Source organism: Anolis carolinensis, chromosome 4 (assembly GCF_035594765.1).
Source record: "Anolis carolinensis isolate JA03-04 chromosome 4, rAnoCar3.1.pri, whole genome shotgun sequence".
NCBI classification, from domain to species: Eukaryota; Metazoa; Chordata; class Lepidosauria; order Squamata; family Dactyloidae; genus Anolis; species Anolis carolinensis.
In genome coordinates this window covers 42,233,995-42,256,804 of record NC_085844.1, presented here as the reverse complement: position 1 = coordinate 42,256,804, position 22,810 = coordinate 42,233,995, and the positions used below count along the sequence as shown (strand labels likewise).

At 39.8% G+C, this 22,810-nt stretch overlaps 2 protein-coding genes across 2 annotated transcripts in view; one reads left to right on the top strand and one right to left on the bottom strand.

Annotated features, from left to right (window-relative positions):
• Nucleotides 1-11: 11 nt before the first annotated feature.
• Nucleotides 12-14,339, bottom strand: vcpip1 (valosin containing protein interacting protein 1). Its single transcript, XM_003219601.4, has 3 exons — nt 11,340-14,339; nt 6,351-6,437; nt 12-4,959 (listed from the first exon to the last, which is right to left on the bottom strand). The coding sequence occupies exons 1-3, from the start codon at nt 14,002-14,004 to the stop codon at nt 4,085-4,087; spliced, it is 3,627 nt and encodes a 1,208-aa protein (XP_003219649.1). The 5' UTR covers nt 14,005-14,339; the 3' UTR covers nt 12-4,084.
• A 213-nt stretch (nt 14,340-14,552) lies between these two features.
• Nucleotides 14,553-22,810, top strand: part of sgk3 (serum/glucocorticoid regulated kinase family member 3) — a 79,121-nt gene continuing 70,863 nt past the window's right edge. The window contains exon 1 of the mRNA XM_008108535.3: nt 14,553-14,571. The gene's annotated coding sequence lies outside the window, so the exon portion shown is untranslated. The remainder of the gene's footprint in view (nt 14,572-22,810) is intronic.

Genomic DNA, 22,810 nt, shown 5'->3' with positions numbered 1-22,810 from the left:
GAAAAGAGTAGTTCACCTTAGATTTTTAATATTGCAATCAAAGAAAATTCCAAATACTGTACAGTAAAGTGTAATATAGTACACAGTTATAATACACTATTGTTACATTACAGATTTTAAAAAAAATTAGTACAGCAATCACAAATAAAATCCAAATGTGCTGAACAGCCAGCATTGTGAACATGGTATCATTGCTAGTCTAATTGAAGTCAGTTTGTAAAGCACTTGCTGTTTTAAAAGGATTCCTAAATATATACAGAACTAATACTTATTTATACAATTTTATACCAATTACTTCCAAAAGTGCACTATTTTCTTCCTGGTATTAATCTTCATTAAAATAAAATCTAAAAATATCTATCACCTTTCAGCCTTTCAACCTTACTACAATCAGAATGGCAAAGCAGGAATGCCACCTTAAAGAATGTCAAATGTAACACTTTAAGATACAATTGATTTGTAAGAGAATATAAAGGGGCAAAGACTTCTGCTGGTAAATAACGTCAATCCCAATATTATGGATGCCATATTCCGCTTAACATACAGGAATTCAAAATGATTCAAGGGAAAGTAGCTTAGGCTTGGGACCTAAACATACATGTCAAAGTTCAAGTAGGATTAATGAGACTTAAGGTAAAAGTTATATAAAATCCAGGTGGACTGAATGTATAAATTGAACAGTCATCCATGATCTCTAGTTGACTGCACATCCCAATTTATCTCTTCAAAAGAAAAAAGGCAGTATTTTTTTTATCTTGAAAAATATATTGTTTCTAAAATATGGCCAGTATACAGCTGCAGTGGCATTCCCTTTTGCCAAAGCATACAATGGAAACCAAGACTGGCTCATAATGCATCAAATCCAAACTACTGTCCATTGTAACCACTCATTTTCAAGTGAGTATGCAGAATCTTAAAACCCATGAGAAAGAAACAGAATGTGGAGGCTAAGGGCTAACCTCTATTGATTAAAACACCAGAATTGTTTTCTATCTGTATAAAATAGTAAGTTGCATACACCTCAAAGTAAATTAACCGAGCAAGCAATTTTGTAGCCGCGCAACAGCTTTATGATACCAATAGCTTACCTTTCCACAGAAATATTGAGCAACAATGTGATGGGGTATCTCACCTTAGATACTTTTGCCATCTAACTGGAAAACCACCAATATGCTTTAAATCTACTATTTTCTAAAATGCACTTCATTTTATTTTTTTTATTGTATAGTCTACTTCCTCCTTAGAAGAGCACACTGAATGCTGCTACTCTTATCTTATTTTGTGTTCATATCATGACGCACATGACATTACTTTGCTATTTAAGAACTAGCTTATTTAATCTGGAAGAACCAACAAGGAAGAACCCAACAGCCTTGATCTGCTAATAAAGTTGTCTTCCAACTGTTAGATTGGACATATATAGCTAACCCAGGAAACCCATGGGCAGGTAATACAGACAAATCTTTACTATTTCTGAAGCAAACTTGTTCCAGATGCATTTAACTTTCTCCTCACTAAAGACAATTTCCTTGACTTTACTTTACCTGACACTCAACTGTTAAAGCTATAATAATGAGACTAGTTGCATGTACTTTAGGAAGCTCACTTAATGAAACTCAGCAAATGAATTGCCAGCAGGTGCCATCAGAGCCGATAGGATTTCGGCATTTATTTTGTGCACTTCAGTTCTAATCACTTTTGATATGGGCCAGCCTACACATTGAGTGCACAGCTCTATTAAACACTCAATTTTACTTTTCGCTCAAACATTTACAGATAGAGCAGTATTTTCAAAGGAGCCAAGTCTCAAAACATTTTCATTTTACAAAGTGAGCGTTGCAAAAATCTCTTCACATATCACACAAAGGAGAGGATACAAAACTGAGTAACTTCTACTTTTATTTTTCAGAAAGGAGAAAAAAGTTATGCCACCATTTCTCAAGGGAGGAATTTCTACAAAGGAGAGAAAAAGTTTACTTCACTCTAAGTTAAAACAACCAGATTACATTATAAAGCTAGTTATGCCTCCCCAACTTCACAGCTCTTGCACATTTAGGCATGGATTTTAAGCAATGTTGTGAACATCCATTTTCCTATACCATACAGTGCCACCCTAGTATGTCTGGATTAAAAAGTCACTGAACTATCAAGTTTATCAACACTATACATTCAAGCCAACTCTAAACTCCCATGCTTTATACCCAAGAAATCCTGAGGATTCATGTTCTGTGAAGGTATTATTAATCCTAAAAGAAAGAATTCTCCTCACAAGTACTATAATTCAGAGGGTGATTTGATAGAATCCACAGTTGTTTATTCAGTTTTGGAAAGGATTTAAATACAGAGCTGACGCCCCAGGCCTGCTTACTTGTTTATCGTAACTCCAATCTCACACTATAGTTTTACTTTTTAAAAAATGGACTATCACAGTGCCAGAAAGCTTTCTCATTCTTACACAATCCCTTATAAATTGATAGTTTCTGTGGATAATGACCACAGACTTGGGTGTTAATAATTACAGTAGGTCTCTATAATTAGAATCAAGCATCTTGTCCTCAGTGTGCATGGATCCCTTTTAAAAATCCACATTTTATAACACTTATTCAATGTTTTGACCAAATTAAACGGCAAAAATATAATTAAAATAATTTATTCATGAAAATGTGATTTGTATACTTTATATGTAAGCAGTGCAATAAGTGATAAAATATGTATGAGAAAAGCCAAAAAAGTGTTTTAACTGATTAATACACTTGAAATAACTGAGGCAGTTGTACCTTCAATTAATTTCCCATATAAAAAATAAAAATATCTAATTACAATGGGACATTGTTTTGAATTTTTCTTGTGTGATTTCAACTGCATAAAATGTGAGCATATTTTCAGAGTATAAACAGTTATAATTCAAACTTAATAGACGTGGAACAGGTGAAATTTGTGTGCACACTAGTACTTACTTCCGTAACTAAGCATCTGAGATTTCTATAGCCTTTTGTTTTTCACCATTTCAAATTCATTTTCATCTGATGAAGTAGTAATAATGCACATAAAGTAGAAATATGCAAAGAGGCAAAAGTGCAACATTAGTATCAAGATAAACATTCTATCATTATGGAGAAAATACAATAGCTGCTTCTTAAAAATTAGCACTGTACATCAGATGAATAGGCTGTTTTAGTGGATGCAATTGACCAAAGTGGTGCATAAAACAATATATCTTAAACCATTCCCAGGGAGTTTAAAAGGAATTCATCATATAATTGAGAAAAAATCTGAAGAAATTTATTTTAAATCCCATTAATCCAACATGCTCAGAAAATATTGCCAGCTGAGATAACTGGCAGATGCTTATCAAAATGTTCTTGCACAGAACCTATTTTATTTAGCCTGCTGTAGTTTCTTAAAACAGTTGCCTTTGAATGTAAAACATACAATGATACCTTATCAGCTCAAAACTGAACATGCGATCACTTGCCAATAGAGTAATGACAAAACTGCACTGGCCCAGACTGCCATGCATTTCTATATCCCCTTTGCTTTAGCTTCATTTTATACTATATAGTGCTTTTGGCTGTCATTCCTTAAATTTTGAACTTTAAAGAGATCTCAGTGAATATTTTTGGATATTTTAGGAAACTTGGATATTTTAGGTAAATCTGAATGGGTGCAAGTCTTCAGATAAAGGAATGTCTTTTTATGCTGTATTTCTGAATGAATCAATATCTGACAAAACATTCTACATTTGTCAAGTTTTGTTTTCACATACTAATCTGAAAATATAGTAATTTCACTGAGTTGAAAAATTAAGACATTAATGGAATTAAAATCATCCAAAAATTAGCCCACATCTACAGCAGCTTTTCATCTCAGTGCATATCCTAATAACTACTTTACAGTAACCGAGAGCTACCCTGGGCAGAAGAATGGCATATTAAAAGCTATTGTCTATCACATACTTGCTATCATGCAATGAGTAAGATAATTTTTGAAACATACAAGATTCAATGACTAAATTTATGTGGCCCAGCCAACAAATATTACAGTTGTACAGTAATTTCTCATCTCTTTATCAGCGCTGAATTACTCAAGAATGATCCATTGGCTCAGTTGTATTAGTGATTTCTGCATCTTGACTATCCATTTCTTCAGGTTCTTCAACAGAGTTTCCTTTTTGAGCTTTTGATCTCGTGGGGAATGTTGTTCCCACCGCATTCGACATGTTACTATCAGTTGTTTCTGTATTCAAATGTCCACTGCTGCTTGATAAAGTAAATGACTCAGGCAAACCAGTCTGAGGGCCCCTTGTTTTAATAGATGAACTTGCTGCCTCTAATTTCCTTTGGGAGAAATCATTTGTTGCCGATTGCTCAGTATTCTGATCCCGCAAGTGTCTATCCATTGAAGCTTGAATGGAAGAAACCATTTCCTGCAATTTTTTTCTTTGTGCCTCAATCAAATTAGGATCCAGCTGCCTGCTGTCTCTCATTGTTCCAACTCCAGGAGCTATCCGTATAAGCTCACTGTTTCCAGAATCACTTCCAAACACAGGAGGCTCAGATTTAGTGGAACTGGGACTGAAATCTAGGCTTGAGCTTTGCTTTCTTGCAAGTGGGGCTTCCCTTGCTCTTTGATAATGTTGCTGACTGCCAGCTGCAGTTCCTAGAGAATGGCCTTTTCCTTGAAATGCAGTTACGTTATGAAGTTGCTCTGACTTCTTTTTAACAACTCCACCGCTCCCCAATTTTAGGACCCCATGTGAAGGACTGCCTTCTCTGCTTCTTGAAGAAGCCTCAGCACGCACTTGACTTAATGCCTCCTTAACCAAGTCTTCAACATCAGAACCAACAGGGAAATGCCCAGCAGCATCGACACAGAGTTCCAACCTATCTTCCGCAGCATTGTAAACAAAGGTCTTGCCAGGCAAATGTGGAAAAGTACAGTGGTTACCATCAGCCAGGCCTATGGGAAGGGAGAGGAGAATAGAGAGGACTTACATTTATGAACATTATCAGCAAACAAGATAGACAGTTATGATGAAGATAGACAGTTATGTTATGATCATCATCATGTATCATTTCTTTTCTTCAACACCAGAACTCAAACACATTCATCAAACACAAGACTGCCCCATCAGAGAGCCTAAAAACACATTGGGTACAAAAAAGGGTTTATTTGGAAACGTAACTTTGCAAGTGTATATGAATCAAAGAGCTGTAGGGGTTTTTTTTAGAGCTGTACTAAAACAGCTTTTACAGAGATTGGTGTAACTACATGTAATGATACAGAGCTCAAGCTGGTTGATCAGCTTTTTCAAACAAGAATATCAACAATAAGAGTTTCACAGTTTCAAATTCTAAACAAAAACAGACAACCTCTAGGCTACTTAACCAGACCCAACACTTTTGACAGTTTCAAGCTAAATTCAACCTATTTAATCATGCTTTATATTATTGCCCTTCAGCCATATTTTATGTTATATTCTACTAATTAATATTCTGAAACTTGCATAAGCTATTAAACTTTGTTAAATTGCTTTCTGAATTTTAAAGAAAGCCTTAGTTTGTAGGGCATTCCTATACTAAATTGGAGATTATTTTCTCACTCCTAAAGCAGCATTCAGAAACCCAGAAAAAGATGTTTAATAAAAAGATATGTTGAATAAGTAATTCAACAATATATACATTGTGTATGTCCCAGTGGCTAAAGCTCCTGAATTAGAAAGCTGCACATTAGATACAATGGAAACCAGATAGTAGCAGAGTTCTTCTATGTGAAAACTAAGGAGCAATGAATTCAATTGCTAACCATATAAATCATCTAATGTTTTCTCACAGACAATGCAACTTTCTTCTCTATTCAATATGGTTAAAATATTATCAGCATCACGTTTTTCAGAAACACAATTATTGGTTTTAAATAACCATATAAACTTAAGTATATCTTCAATTGTATATCTTTCTTTCTACTAACTTACTTAATTATTCAGATTTTGTTCTTTCCCCCAGTAAATGGAGCATGTGCATGGCTTGATTTCTTATGAGGAAACACAGGGAAACCATGATGTGTTTTTACATTGCTCATATGATGATCAACAAGCTGGCAAAACTATTCTAATCAATTTATGATAATCTTGTTATCTCTTCCTTCAAAGTCTTTATAGTTTAGCCTTCAAGGTCAATGGCCTTTAAAACATGAAGCGATATATTTTGCTCCTCACTATATAAACACATGCTCACCAATGGGCATTTTCTGTACAGTCTATGACAACAGGTCATGTCACCAGTTTTCATATTACAGAATGGTAGTTTATCAGGAACAAAACACTGTTAGCACAAAGTTAGAAAATATACCCATTGTTTTCTTCATTATATTGTAGAACACACCACCCTGCTGGAACAAGTGAGGAAGCCCCTTTGCATAAGACCATACATCTTCGCCTGTAAAATACAAAGAAAGGCTAGTTAAAATAGCAAAATGTGAACTCCATCTACATAAAGATCATGTCATCAAATTCTCTCAGTGTTTTACCACACTCTACCAGGATTAAGAAAAAGAATTCAGGTAGGTTCTTGAAGTTCTACCATCTCTGAGAACACAGAAAGGCAATCTAGCATCCTACAGGTATTTTACACTGTAATTCCCATGATCCTTGACCAACAGACATGCAAGCTGAGGTTTATGGCAGTCACCACTGACAATATCTAGAAGATAGCAGGTTGTTTCTGCCCCATGTTAGATGGGTAGGAGCAGTGTTGCTTGAGCAGTAGATTGTAAGATATTCCTTGTGATGCATTATTTTAATTTTGATTGCAAACTGCCTTGGAGACAATTTGAGGAAAGGCAGAAAACAAAGTATAGTCACATTACAACACATTACACATTACAGATAGAAACAAACTTGCCACTGAATGGTCAATTCACTATGCATCTATAAGGGCACAGTTCAGATTTAACATCAAGTAATATTAAATAAATATAAATGTTTCCTCATATGTGTACCTCTCTCTTCACACACACAAGAACATGACAAAAGTTCACTAGACCTTTCTGATAAGGATCTGCTGAACCCCAAATAAATCCCAGAAATACACAATTGATCATGTTGCTCATGTATCCCCACTAATTTATCCTTATTTATATCAGTTAACATTTGATCTCCAATACTTTAATCTGACAATTCTGAGACTCACTAAACATTTTTGTTAGGAAAATGAAAGCAGTAAGTTGGACTCTAGACCATAAGAATGGAGGCAATGAACTGTATCCAAAAGACAAAGTGTATAAAAGACAGCTTTTGTTTATATATCTCCACTACACAAAGTTCTTCTGCTCTTTATGCTCACAGCAGGAGTGGACAAACTTTGGCCCTCCAGGTGTTTTAGACTTCAATTCCTAACAAACAGTTAGGAATTGTGGGAGTTGAAGCCCAAAACACCTGGAGGGTCAAAGTTTGTCCATGCCTGGATTGCAGCTTCCTCTGAGAACACATGATGCCATTTACTAAAACATTAACCAAGCCGAAGTTGGGAATAGCTGAAACAGCCTGAATATTAATTTTATTCTGAATTTTATGTGCTGAAATTTAGACTATAAGCTCTTTGGAACACAAACATGTAATTCATAACCCATAAAATCTAGTGTACATTGGCCAGGTCGTACACTACCAATTTATATACAATTAGCTCCTCCATTTGTTTTTAGTAATTAATCTGATGACTCTGGCTTTACATCATCTTTCCAGTCTGCTATGACTCAAGCTGTTGTGCTGTTAAGTATGAAATTATTTCAAATATCTTTTTAAAAGCAGTAAAATCAAACACAAGCCACACAAGAGAAAGGAAATAAGGGAGCATGGATCACACTTCCTTAATTGAGTGCTATGTCTCATATCGCAAAAGGGAAAGCAAAACAGAATGTAATGACAGGCATTTCACTAAAAGTAAACAAGATCTGTGTGCTCTAAAGAGTGCTTGAATACCTCAACTGGAAGCAGTGAAGATAGAAGTCAGTCTACCTTAATACAAAGCTCAGCCCAGAGAATTTTACAAAGGATGATGGTCAAATAGGGTAAAGGTTTTCCCCTGACATTAAGTCTAGTCATGTCCGATTCTGGGGATTGGTGCTCATCTCCATTTCTAAGCCGAAGAGCCAGGGTTGTCTGTAGACACCTCCAAGGTCATGTGGCCAGCATGACTGCATGGAGCACCGTTACCTATTGATCTGCTCATTTGCATGTTTTCGAACTGCTGGTCGGTTGGCAGAAGCTGGAGCTGACAGTGGGTGCTCACTCTGCTCCCCAAATTTGAACCTGCGACCTTTCAGTCTGCAAATTCAGCAGCTCAGCACTTTAACACGCTGTGCCACCAGGAGGCCTTAAATTACCAAAATTAACCTTATAGCATGCCATGTGGTACCATTATAGCTGAACTCAGAACTAGAACACTATGATATATCATTATAAGAATGAACTTTAAGGATGCTGCATATGCCTCTGTCTTAGACAATGACCTATTTCCTTTCCTATAAACCTCTTCTTTTGAACCAGTTTCCTGTCATAGTCAATCTGGAAGCTTATTTGCTATGCCTATAGTTACTGAACAAACAAAGATCAAACAATGCTGTTATTGTGACTTCTTTTATCCTCAATATGATCAAATCATAGTTTTTATCAAGTTCTGACACAGTGAGAACTAAGATTTAAATGAAACAGGCATGAGTAGTTCTGGCCCAAACTACTTGTCCGAACATATCTCCTCCTATGAATCAACTAGGTTGTTAAGATCATCTGGAGAGGCCCTGCTTTCGATCCCACCTGCCTCGCAGGCCCGGCTGGTGGGAACGAGAGACAGGGCCTTCTCGGTAGTGGCTCCCCAGCTGTGGAATGCCCTCCCCAGTAGTGTTTGACAAGCCCCGACTCTCCTAGGTTTTAGGAAAGCAGTGAAGATATGGCTATGTGCTCAAGCGTTTGAGGAGTAAATATCTGAGGTGATATGGTTTGAATCAAGGCGTACGCAAAAGGTGTCAGTGGACAAATCCAACTACATATGCATTTTAAAATTTTATAATTCATGTTTTAATAGAGTTTAATAGAGTTTTTAACTGATGTGGTATTGTTGTAATGTTTATTGATTTTGTTATTGTTTTATTGAATGTGTTTTGGGCAATATAAATTGCCGACTGTTGTAAGCTGCCCTGAGTCCCTATGGGTGAGATGTAAATAAATAAGGGTCAAGGGGTGGGGTAAAGGTGATGATGTAAATAAATAAGGGTCAAGGGGCCAATTGTCTGTCGCTGGAACCCTCTGGGGACTGCACAAACTGCCAAAAATGTTCCCTACATTAAAAGAAAGAAGACATAGGTCTTAGCCCACCAGATTTTGAAAACTTTTCAAAAAATAGTGCAAGAGGCACATAGGCTATTTAAACATTATCTATCTCTTCTGGAGGCTTCTAGAAAAGGGAATTCATACTTTTTTGGGGCTGGTGAGATGAAGCATCAGAGAGCCGGGAAATCAACCAAAGCATTGTTGGGCTTTTTTTTTCTTGCTTCAAAGGCACAAACATGCATCCCACCTATCTTCTGTCTGACACAGCCTCTTCCTGACCACTCCCCTTGTATTGACAGGACTGGTGTTAACAATGCAAGCCAGTTTTATTTCGGTCTTGGTATCCTTGTATTCCTTCCTTAGATGTCTTTTGACATTCAAGAGACCATCCATACATTTTCGTCTTTGTATTATCTTATTACGTAACACTTAAAATGAGAATGAGCACAACTAGGAAAGAGTTCTGTCTTTGTTAAGGCATTTGTTGTATTTGAAACAAGACAGTAATTATTCCTAGAATTAGAGAAAATCAATAACTAAAGTTCACCAAGTTAACTTGAAAGTTTCACTTTTGATTCTTGGCCTCTATTCAGTTCCTTTTCAGAAATAAGCATATTGACAAACTTTCAATTCACAATATTGCAGACTGGAACTTCCCATTTACCATATTTGAAATAGTCCTTGTAACATTTTATGTGGTGTCTTGGTATGTAATTTTTCAGATGTAAGCAACACAGTTGAATATCATTGTGAGTGATGCAAACTGCCAATCTGGATACTTTGGACCATTCTACAGTTATCCAAAGTTTCGTTTGTATAATGTATTGTTGAAGGCTTCTGTTTGTTTGTTTACTGCAGCAAAACATTGCCTAAAATCTTGCATCAGCTAGCTGGAAACTAAGCGGTGCTCTTGATGTCATATACCCTGGAAAGGCTACAAGATATTTGTTTAACTTGTAGCTTTGCCAATTAATTTAGTTTAAAGAGTTTCTTAAAATAGAAGCTTCTATAGGTCTGCCTGTAGCAGAAAAACACTTGATACATAGCGCCAATGTATCCCTATGGAAGAAATTAAAAGAATTGCACTTACGATACTTTAATGCATAATATATTGTTTTTGGTGTAGTGTCAATCTTTATGCAGCAGGGTATTCTTAAAACATGCTTGGATTTGAAAGGAACATGGCTTGTTAAGGTGTATATAAACAAATTCCTTAAGCAATTTTACTTTGAAACATAAGAATGTTTCAAGAACACCATCTCGCTATATAAATGACACATCAAAACAGTAAATATCTACTGTATATTAAATTAAGCACTATTCTTTTACTTCTTCCCTTAGAAAGGTAACAACTGTGTTCCAGTGAATACATAAGTTAGCAAATGTTTCATGAACTCATATACTTGTTCTAAGAAACATGGAAAGGCATAGAAGTGAGATCATAACTGCAAATTCAGCCATATAAAGACTGGACTAGGAAATGCTTAAAAGCAGAAAAGGTTAATGGAATAAGTTAGTTAGAATAAGTTGGTCACCACCAATTTAAATGCCACTGATTTCAACTGATCTATTCTAATTATTCATGTTTAAATTCAACCTTCACATCTTGTAACCACAGAATTACTAGAGAATTCCAACATGAGGAAGAAATAAGGTAAAAGGGCCCATTTACCAAAGCTCACCTTTTACACAACTGAAGGCCTAAGAACTGGAATGTTTAAAAAATTGCCTTTCATCCCACACGTAATTACACAAGGGACATGCGTAGGACTGTACTGGTAATTAGTATTCAAATGCCCCTCAAAGCCAAAACAATAGTTACAAGTATTGTATGGTTAAAAAGAAAGAACAAAGTGGTTTCATTCTTTTTAAAACGCAAAGATGTAGATGCATGATGGTCATTTTACTAACTTAGACCTCAGATGTTCAAACCTTGTCTGCCTTTCTAGTTTTATAAACTCAAGATTTAGGGATATTTCTAAATCCTAGAAAGGAAAGATGAGGTTTGACTTACCCATAAATGTTGCTAGAAGACACAAAGAGTACATCTCCTTGTCAATTTGCTCCTGGAGTTCCTTAGAAGAAATTTTACTAGTTACTGCAACATCATCATGTTTCACAGCATGGGCTGAGTGCACTGAAGGAGTCTGGCTAATATCCTCCTTCCCTTTTAGGATCTCTACAGTTATTCTATCTCCATGTAGCAGAGGAACAGGTTCATTTTCCTGCCCTTCTTTGGGTGGCAAAAGCTCTTTGGGAGGGAAGCCAAAACGGATACACTGTAAATGGGAAGGAATACTAAATTCTCTAGCAATGCTCTCTTGTAATTCTACAAATGTTGTTGTAGACTTCAAATTGAGCATGGCCTGCCGTCCATCATTTGTTGTTATACGTATTTTCTTTTCTTTTGTGGATGTTGGGGAATAAGGAGTCTTGGTTGGGGTAGCGGGTGCAGAGGATGACCCATCAGGAACAGCACCTGGGGAAGTAGTTCGAGTTGGCCCTTTCTGCACCTGTTTCAATTTGTCTGTTTTCCGTTTCTGCATTATAGGCGCTTGTTCTGCAATGTTTTGTTGAATACTTCTTTCGGTCTTACTCATGGTCAACTCTTCTTTGTGCAGTGTTTTTGTTTTCTGCCCAGTAAGAATGATTTTAGTTGGAAGCTGAGATTCCAAGTCCTGCCCTTGTTGCACATCATCAGCTCTTCTGGCATGAGCCCCATCAATGTTTACAGGGGTATAATCATCAGGGTTCTTTTTGGCTGTCTGATGTAGAATTGTATTGACAACCTTTTGGACAAGAATCTCGCTTCCAAATTCTCCCGGAAAATGCTTAGTAACAAGTTTCATTGCAACATCATATACATTGCTGTTCAGAGATGGATCACTCTCATACTGGAACCAGTACACAGTCTCTCTCACCACTCTCCCGCCCCACTCTAAAGTAATAGGGAAAGCTTCAGGGAGATTGTCATATTCTTTACCTTCCCAAAAATGCTTAAATCCACAGCCACATTTGCCACCTGTAGATTTAGTATTTGTTCTATCCCCATCCAAATACACAACAGAGCCATCACTCCTCACACGACGCACCAAGGTACCATGGCACAAATTACAAGCAGTCAGGCTACTCAGACCATAGTCCGGTACAAGTACATCCTTCGCAGGGTTATAGGAGCATACTAAGCTGTTAAGGGGGAAACTGTAATTTTTATCTGGTCTTAGCTGGCCATGTGTAGTTTTTGCAAGATTATACAGTTTCCCCCCTGGAGCCAACCACTCTGGAGGAACATGGAGTTCTGAAAGGGCACCACAAATCAGACACTTGTGAAGGCGGTTGTCCATCACTGCCTTTTTAGCAGCAGCCGTGACATCATCAGGCTGAACTCCAATTACACCAGTTCGTCTGTAGAAATATTGATGTACATCAGCTACTAAGCTCGGGTGAATGCCATGCTTATCCATAAACACTTCCTCCATGGCAGCCACTAGCCTCATCAAGTACTTGTCTTGCAAGCTCCTATCCCCTCCAATGATGCAGCTGCCGTCCTCTTCCAACTTGATGTACTTTTTTATAAGGTCCTGAGGGACTCCCCATGCTTTGGGAAGCAATTTCAGAGGCAATTTCGGCAAAGCAGCACCTTTTATCCCAACCAAGGGGATGTAATGGTTACGCCCCGAGCTACTCCAGGCGATGCAGATAGGCTTGTTGAGCGTGCCATCCTTCCCCATGCACTTCTCCTCCGGGACCAAGCCGGGCAGGAAGGTGGCGGAGTAGTCACCTGAGCTGCGCATCCCGCTGAGGGAGTCCAGGAGGATGATGGGCCGGCGCAGGACATTGGCCAGGCCGAAGATGTGGATGTTGCGCAGGCCCATGGGCACGCCCTCGGGGGGCACGAAGAGTGGGTCGCACTCGTTGACGATGTCATCCCACTCGGCCGCGTCGATGAAGTCGTGGAAGAGCACCTTGTAGCGGGCCAGGTTCTCCGCAAAGTGGGCCTTGAGGTTCTCCCGCAGGGCGTGCCAGAAGAGCTCGCGGCCCACCAGCGCCCGCGAGATGGCGTGGACCAAGCAGTGCCCGTCGCCGTCCACGTGCACTGGGATCAGGCACTCCTCGCGGCTACGGTTGGCCCGCCGGATGTCCTCCAGCGTGTCCTGCAAATAGAGAAGGCTGCCTGAGCGGTCCTTGCCGTAGCCCACCGTGTCCACATGCTCGGGTTCGATGAGGAAGGCCCGGTCACCCAGCACGGCGCAGTCGAAGACGTCGCCTTGCTTCATCTCGGTCAGTAGCTTGGCCTTGCCCGTCTGCTTGTCCATGCCGTAGCGGGCCAGGATGGGCGAGAGCAGCTTGCAATGGTAGTTTGAGAGGCCCATGACTTTCACGGGCTCGGTGCTCTTCCTTGGCGGGCCGGCCCCACTCACGCCCAGCAGCGCGCTCCGGAGCAGGTTGTGCAGTACCAGGTCCGGGTCGGTGACCTCCTCCACGGAGAGAAGCTGCCTCCCCTCGTGACGCTGCCCGCAGTCCGTACACTCCACGCTCCCGGCGCTGAGAGGGCCTTGCAGCGCCGGGAAGAAGAGCCGCGCCCCGCACTTGGGCTCCGGGCACGTCCCTGAGAAGATGCGCCGGTCGCGCTTCGACGAGGAGGCCGCCGGTGGGTCCGGCTGAGGCGGCTGAGACATCGCTTCCTGCCTCGCTTGCTCGACTCTCTCCGGCCTTCTCCCCCCCTCACGGGCTCATTCCCATTCCTCCTCCTTCGAACACCTGACAGAACCTCCTTCCTTCTTCCGTCTCCTTCCAACACCTGACAGAACCTGACAGAACCGGCCTCTCTTCTCCTCTCCTCTCTTCTCCTTCCTTCCTCAGCCGCCGCCAACTAACTGCCTCTTCACTGCCCGACTTAACGGCCTTTCCCCCTTCTCCTTCGACGCGCCCGCCGGGAACTGTAGTCCTCTCCGCACCGGAAGTCGCTGTCGTCCCAACGGAGCCGCCTAAGGCGCACAACTACTATTACCGTCATGCAACGCGGCACAGGAAAAAAGGGGGATGTTTGGTCACCGACTGAACCTGGGAAGTGTAGTCGAAGAGCCGCCGCGTTGACAGGAATACGTTTCCCAGAATGCTCTTCTTCTGCGTTGAAAAGAGTTTGTTGCCGTGGGGAGAGTGACGTCGGTGGTTCCTTCGCCATTGCTGCCCACAGAAGCGCCTCAAGGCCGCGCAGGTTATACACAAAGGAGCAGCTAGGACAGGTATGAGGAAACTTTGGGCCTTCCCTCTAGGTGTTTTGGACTTCAACTCCCACCATTCCTCACAGCCTCAGGCCCTTTCCTTTTCCCCCTCAGCCGCTTAAGCGGCTGAGGGGGAAAAGGAAGGGGCCTGAGGCTGTGAGGAATGGTGGGAGTTGAAGTCCAAAAACCTGGAGGGAAGACCCAAGTTGGCCCATGCCTGAGCTGGGAAATAATTAGAGTGTTTGGTGTATATTTTATTCCCAGTTCGCTTCTTATTACATCTGGAGCATCAGCCATGTGAAATATATCCTAGGCATGGACAAACTTGGGCCAGCAGGTGTTTTGGACTCCCAACCCCCACCATTCCCATATTGTCCACATTCTCTAAAGAGCTTTCGATTAAGCAGTTCACAAGATATTCGGCCCCCAACTATATCTACCAGCAATTCCCGCACCTTATCCCTGGTCCTTCCTCCTATAGGTTTAGCGTTTTAAACTGGCATTGCGCTTTTACTTCTAATTTATTATTGGCCCTTGTATGCAGCCCTATAACCCAGAATTTCAAGGCAGAAAATCCCACAATATTTGCTTTGAACTGAATTATCTGAGTCCACACTGCCATATATCCCAGTTCAAAGAAGATATTGTGGATTTTTTTTGCCTTGATATTCTGAGATATAGGGCTGTGTGGAAGGACCCCCAAATAAAGGCACTCAGTTCCAAACTATATAACAGAATTTAAGAGCTGGCATATCCAGCAGGGCAAGTGTATTTAGTGTCAAGGAGTGTGACCTTTACTTCTCTTCCACAATAACTATTTAACTTCTGAGCCATGTAAACTTCACAGAGTGTTCATTTCAAGAGGGAAAACAAGCCTGGTCTTCCACAAAATAAACCATGTCACAGATCTCCTGTTTCTAACTATTTTTAACTTGAAGATAAAATCAAACAAATCTTTGAGGAGCCATAAGACCTAGCAGTATATTAAGAAACTATTTGAAATATATGGTTAAAGATGGGATATCAGACATCAAATTCAGGGCGGAAATTAACTGTTGTATCTGCTACTTTAGAGTCAGGCCCCTTCTACACAGCCATATAAAATCCAGATGATTTAAATTATATGGCAGTGTAGACTCATATAATCCAGTTCAAATGAGATAAAGTGGATTATCTAATTTGACAATCGATTATGTGGCAGTATAAGAGGAGCCTCATTGTGGCACAGTGATCTGGGTGTTTTAGACTACAATTACGTAGAGACCAGAATTCAAATCCAGGGTCTGCTATCAATAACCACTAGATGACCCTGGATAAATAACACATTTGCACCCAAAAAAAACCTATGATAAGTTTGCATTAAGTCACCATAAATAAAAATGACTTGAAGGAAGACAATAACAACAAATCTGCTGCTCTAGTGGTTGCTACCTTTGCCTAATGCTGAAAGATCATCTTTGACACCGAATTGCTCCTGTAGGCCATAGGGTGCATGTCTACTGACTTAGAAGCTACATGACATTACTTCTGATTTAAGTTTTAGACAAAAATCAGATATATATTTAGTTTGAGGGGTCTGTGTAATAAATAGAAGAGGCTGACCTGTTGCTGTGACATTTATAATGTCAGGCTGAAACATGAGAGTCTGGATCAAAGACAGAGACTGGCTTGTGCCAAATATGCAGAAGTCAGAGTAGGTCCTTAGACAGACTGCTCTTCCAAAATATAATATTAAAGCCAAGCCATCTGCAACTATTTAATAATTTCTTAGAAGAATTATGTTCAAGAGACTCCAATTGTCTGTGCCTAACACAAAAGTGGATATTTCCAAAAATGTATCCAACAGGGCAATGATGCCTTGAATCAGAAAATTAGTACTTGGTGCCCATGTCTTTTAGTTAATATGCCCAGGATGTCTTACTTCCTTATGGTAAAGCATGAAAAATATCTGATAGGAAATTACAGCTGCTGACCTTTATTTTCTCATTACATTTAAATCATCCTCCCACACTGTTACCATCACAACAAACTTCTAAAGATTTGGTTAAGTGGATGCAGTTGTCCCAAAGATACCAATCCCATTGCTGTATGAACTCTCTGCATTCAGTCCAGCACCCTGATCACAGAACTTCATTAACTCTGCAAATTAATGTCAGTACTCTTGGTTTCATATTGGTTCACAAAAGCAACAATGACATTCCTAGATGAACTGCCATGTGTTTGCAATCTGAAACAAAATCCAACTCCTTTACATTGCAAAAACCACCAATACTGTGATTGTATTATGTTTAAAAGCTATATTTGCTCAGACTTTCTAGTTTAATGTATGTTTAGGGATTCTGCTAAGAACAAAAGATTGAATACAAGAGATGGCGCTTAAACAGCCCCTTTACTGGGTGAATTTACATGGGCCATTTATCTTGGGGCTGATATGGCATGGATTGCTCTTGATCCGCCCCATGGAAGTCCACATAACTGGCTTTTGTGTCCTAAGGCAGCGCGAAGGAGTCCACGCTCCAGTTGAATGTCACCAGATGGCCATCCTCGCCCTTGTTGTCTTCTTGCTGTTGTAGCGGTGTCCATGGAGTGTGAAAGTGCTCCAGGTCAACATTTGCTGCCATTGCTGATGCTTGCAAAAATGCCAGTGCAACTCAGATAGTGTCAGCAATGGCAACAAGTGACAACCAGGAGCACTTTTGTACTCTATGGTCACTGTCATGGGAGTGCCATGAGCCCAAGAAGAGTGGGATGGTCATTTAAACAGTGTCAGCCAGCTTCAGACTGGACCTATTTACACTGTCCCAAAGTGTGGACTTTAGATACTGTGGGGCAAGACTATGCACTTCATTCCAGGGGAGGGGAGGGGGATCAAGGGAAACCATCTTCTTAGCATTGCATTTCATGTTGCTTCATCTCCAAAGGATCCGGAGAACTTACCCCATTACACATGTTTTGCTTCTCCTGTTTCTACAAAAATAATCCGCTTTCTTTGCCTCACATGGGAGAGTTCAAGCTCCTACCAGTTTCTCTCATCTTGGGTTTTTTTTTAAATGAACTTCTCAATTCCTATACAGCAAAGTACCCTTATTTTGGCATTGCGAACACTCGTTAATATAAAATTAATATAATTATTTACCGCTCTGTCTGTTGTACTTACAGTAATGGCAACAACTTTGTCTTTGGGGTGCATTTAAGTTCTATCCTCAGGTAAACATCACAAAAGAGAAAGAACACAGGAAAATTAAACAATTCCCACCACTCCTAAATTTTGCTGGTTTAAACCATCTCTGCGCAGGGAACTATCTGGGGTCAATTCCCAAGCATCTTTAAAATCCTTGTGTTTCTACACACTTAAGAAACAGACTCAAAGGGGGAACCCATAGAACTATCTTGCATTGTCTGATGAGCTCCATGGGGCTCTGTAGGGTTATAGAAATGCTTGGAGAGGCATCATAAGATGAAATCCTAAATTAAGTGGCCTTGCCCGGCATGGAGAGTAAATCAGCTCCGTGTTTCACGCGAATGCCATTCACCCCCCCCCCCCCTGCCCTGCGCTACTTGGCCCCTGTAGATGGGCCCACTAATTCCACTCTCAAGTGATAATGTATGTAATCAAGACAGTACTTCTATTCTTTACTAGCTGCCACATCTATCATAGTAATGTTTTATTTTTCACCTTTCCAACTGAGAAGACACAGGCTCATGCCCGTAAGCCAAAGCATCTCATGCTGTGATCACGTTAGATCTCATATGTTAAGCACTGTCTGACCTGACCAATACATCACATGGGTGAAAAGCTGTCAGAAAGAATTCAGAGTATTCTAGGATGTGTCAGTGGAGTTTTTCTTTGATGTTAATACTGAAATACCAAAGCCTTGTGCTTTTATAGCCATGCAAATCCAAATAATATGTTCCTAAGGGAGTTGTTTTTCTTCCTTACTGTTAACCAGAGATCAGAAATCTTACTTCTTTGAATTATATATAATACCCAGAATCTTCATTCTAATTATGGGATTCTTGATGTTAGTATTTTAAAAAAACCCCAACCTTTCTGGATCTCTGCTATTAGTCTCTGCTATTAATAAGCTTTTCTGTTCACTCTTTGTTGATAGAATAACATAGAGGTCTCCCATTCATAGGGTTGCCATGAATCAAAATTTACTTAACAATTAAAATAATATTTCTCACTCAATTCAAAGACATTTATGTGAAACACACATTATGAATATTTGGATACATAGATGTCCCTGCTCACCTAATATGTGCTTGGTGGGTACCATCCTTAACACAATCTTTTTTGTGGATTTAGTTCTCCTACTCCAATCATACCAGAAAATAGCACTGTCACAGATAATTATGCAATTTGTCTGTTCAGTGCTGCATCTATGATCTCAGCGGCTATCACAACCACTGAGTTAGAATGAGAAGATTGCCTCAGGCACAAAATGCTGGGAGGCAGAAGAGGCAGAACTCCTGGCTGTTCCCTCTGAACTTTTCCAGTGCTCTCCTTGGCTGGGTGACATAACTGTGTCATGGTTTTGCTAGGTCAGCAGCATCCCTTTCCCTGAGATTTCAAGGCTGAACTGTGGGACCAAGGACAGACTCTTCTAATATTACAGAGAAGACAGGAAAGGTTTAAGAGGAAGGCCTGCTTTGGGGCCAGCTGATTTTGGAATTGGGCAAAACTCAAATCTAGGTAAATAGGGCCAGAATCCAAATATAAACTTAGCTAGTCAGGTAGTACGAGGAAAACATTTGATGGGGGCAGCTGAACAGGCAACAAAACAAGCTGAGAAGCTGCCTTGATTGCTTCTGTTTTCAGTCTGGTTGGAGTAACATGGAGCTTACTTGCAATGCACAAGAAGTACAGTAATACCTTAAGAGTTTGATTCGTTCTGTGACCAAGCTTTTAACTCAAATTGCTTTTATCTTAAAGCAAATGTTCACACTGAAATGCAATTAATGTATTCAATCACCCCCTTTTTTATGTGTTAAGTGCACATTCACATGAATCAATAAAAAAAGATAAACTTTAAAATGGTAGAAGCACAAGTTGTGACAAGGGAGCACATTTGAGGCAACAAACTGTGTGTTGGTCACTGTAACAGCAAGACAAAACGTGCACATTCACATGGAGCAATAAAAAAAGAAAGTTCAACTTTATAATGGTAGAAGCACAAAGTTGTGGCAAGGAAGCACAAAGAGGCAGAAGCATCATTTCCTTCATACTGTACTCATTCCAGCCTCCCTCCTTCTCTTGCTCTCTCTCCCTCAATGCAGACAAACATACCAGGAATAAAAACCACACAAAAACAACTATCACAAAGTTCCTCAAAGTGGAAAAGGCACAAGACACAAAAGCTGCTCCCTTGAAACCCTAAAGCCCTGTACTTTTGCGCTATCTCTTAATTCAAAAGGTTGCTCTTATGTCAAAGCTAAACCCAAGCTGAGCAACAGCTCTTAATTCAAATGCTCTTAATTTGAGGTGCTCTTAAGTAGAGGTTCCACTGTGCATGTAGTTTGTCCATCTGCAGAAGATGGGTTCCATGTGCAGATAACCCACACATATTTATGTATTTATACTTGCATAATGTAACAACAGACTAGCGTGAATTATTCGGCAAGGATTTCAGCTTCAGTGATTTTAACTTGCTAAGAGTTTAGTTCAGAGTGGACCTGTAAAGGTTAATGGGTCTATTCTGACCTAATGATTGGTGTAGAACTGGTGAAGCAAGGAAGAGTGTAATCAATAAGCAGGGAAGCCCTGATTAAAAATTTCATGCCACATCCAAATTATAAATGTAAGGTGAGCATGAAGAGGAAAATGAACATCCCACCCAGTTCCAATGTGACTACTTACTCCAAGAGGAACACTGCCAATGCCATGTGAGTTCTCTAGGGCTGATCTACACTGCCCTATATCCAGGATCTAATTCCAAATTATCTTCTTATTCCAAATTATCTGGCAGTATAGACTCATATAATTTAATTCAAAGCAGACAATCTGGGATCAGATCCTGGGATATAGGGCAGTGTAGATCCAGCATAAGGTTCTGGCAGCCCATATAACCAATAACACAGATGTTTTAAAAAAATATTGTTATCACATTCAAGAAGAAAACAAAATACTGTGGACTTATAAGGGAAGAAGTGGGGCAGTTTGTAAATAGAAGACAAGAGTGTCTAGACTGCCTATAAAACCTTACAACAGGACAGTTACATAATAAATCCTTCATACCTTCTGTCAACATTGTGAGAAAGTCTTTGAAATTTAACCGTATTAGTTTCACAATCTGCATGTAATTTGAGAATGTGTACTTATGAGCTTTCAAGTCTGTCTTGCCTGTCAATTTTATGGCAGCTCCATTAATTTCATAGGGTTTTCATAGTTAAGGAATACCCAAAGATGTTTTGCCATTTAATTCTTCTGAAATATAGCCTACAGCAGTTGATATTCGTTGGTGAAACTAATCAGTGTTGACCCTGCTTAGCTATCAAAGGCAAATGAGATCCAGTGCCTTTAAGCAGTTCGGTATCAGGGTAGAAGGAATCAGTCAGCTGTCAGTGACATTTCTATTGTTTCCCCAATCTCTCTCCTTTCAGTATTAGGCAATTTAATCAAAGGGAGTAACTGGCTACATTTCTCTTATTAAAACAGACAAAAGCCAATAATTCAATTAGGAAATTGCAACAGGAATACTTGAATCTTTCCCTCACATAGTGAATATGGAATTGTCTAGAAGCCCTTCCACACAACACAATAATAGTGCTATGATTCCAGTTCAACTGCCATGCCTACATCCTATGGAGTCCTGAAGACTGTAGTTCAGTGAGGCAATAAGGCTCTCTGGCCAAAGATTGTAAATATCTCCATAGAGTGGAACAATTCAAGTGGAATGATAGTACTCTGTGTAGTGTGAAATGACCATCATGCAGTACTGCTGAGGGCCCTTCCACATATCCATATAACCCAGAATATCAAGGCAGATAATCCACAATATCTGCTTTGAACTGGATTATCTGAGTCCACACTGCCATATAATCCAGTTCAATATGGATTTTATACAACTGTGTGGAAGAGGCCTGAAAATGATGGTCTCAGGATCAATTATTTATTTATTTCCAATATTTATATCCCGCCCTTCTCACCCGAAGGGACTCAGGACGGCGTACACAATTGGCAACAATTCGATGCTGACACGTAATTAAACATAACTATAAATCAAATCCATTACAAAGAATACAGTATAAAAATATAAAACATATGGTTAAAATCCGTTCATCCAATATCCTTGTGCTTTAGCCATAAATCACTCCAGGTCGTCTTTATCATTTGTTCATCGAAAGCCTGGGCACATAGCCATGTTTTTAAGGCTTTTCTAAAACTCAAAAGGGTTGGGCCTTGTCGTATATTCCTGGGGAGGGTGTTCCACAGCCAAGGAGCCGCATCCAAAAAGGCCCTGTCCCTCGTTCCCGCCAGTTGTGCTTGCGAGGCAGGCGGGACCGAGAGCAGGGCCTCACCAGATGACCTTAGGGATCTTCCTGGCTCATAGGAGGAGATACGTTCGGACAAGTAGATTGGGCCAGAACTGTTTAGGGCTTTATAGGTCAAGACCAGCACTTTGAATTGGGCTCGGTAGCATATCGGCAGCCAGTGGAGCTGGTTTAACAGTGGAGCCAGCTTCTTCTCTATCACTCTGTAAGAAACTCATTCAGTTTATTAGAACCACGTATGTACACATCCTTGCATCAGAAAACATCAGCCATTAAAATTAGAATCATTGGGATAAGCCACTTTTTTAATGTCCAGGCTCTTGTGCCTTCGTTTATTTTTAGAATATGTTGATCTATTTTTTTCTAGGCAGAGGTAACTTCCAGATTTCTTTATGACATTTAACATTGACAACAGAAATACACTGCCAGATAGAAGAGAGAAAAAGCCAACTCTTCCAACTCCTAGAGATGGTGTCATAGTTCAGATTTCAAGCCCTTCTTTCCAAAGGAGCAGAAAGCAAACACATTGCACCACGAAACTAACATTAGCTCAAATATGTGGAAGGAAGGAAGTTTTGTAAAGAATTTTGGGCAAGCTATCTGTCATTTTTAAATAACTGGTACTTTCAGGGTCAGTTAGAAAATCAGCAGTGGGATTAGGTGTTCAAATCAGAGACAATCACAAGAAATACTAACTCATTATTCCAGTATGTGAATAGCTAAATCTTAGAATTAAATTACACAACTCTAGTAAGGACAGGTGAGC

What these genes read in the sequence shown, in the direction of transcription:
- vcpip1 (XM_003219601.4), bottom strand. Translation starts at nt 14,004, where the DNA reads ATGTCTCAGCCGCCTCAGCCGGACCCACCGGCGGCCTCCTCGTCGAAG. An exon ending in TCTTCTAGCAACATTTATGG is followed by an intron (nt 6,438 to 11,339) that starts GTAAGTCAAACC and finishes TGTATTTTACAG; the next exon opens with GCGAAGATGTATGGTCTTAT. An exon ending in TATAATGAAGAAAACAATGG is followed by an intron (nt 4,960 to 6,350) that starts GTATATTTTCTA and finishes CCCTTCCCATAG; the next exon opens with GCCTGGCTGATGGTAACCAC.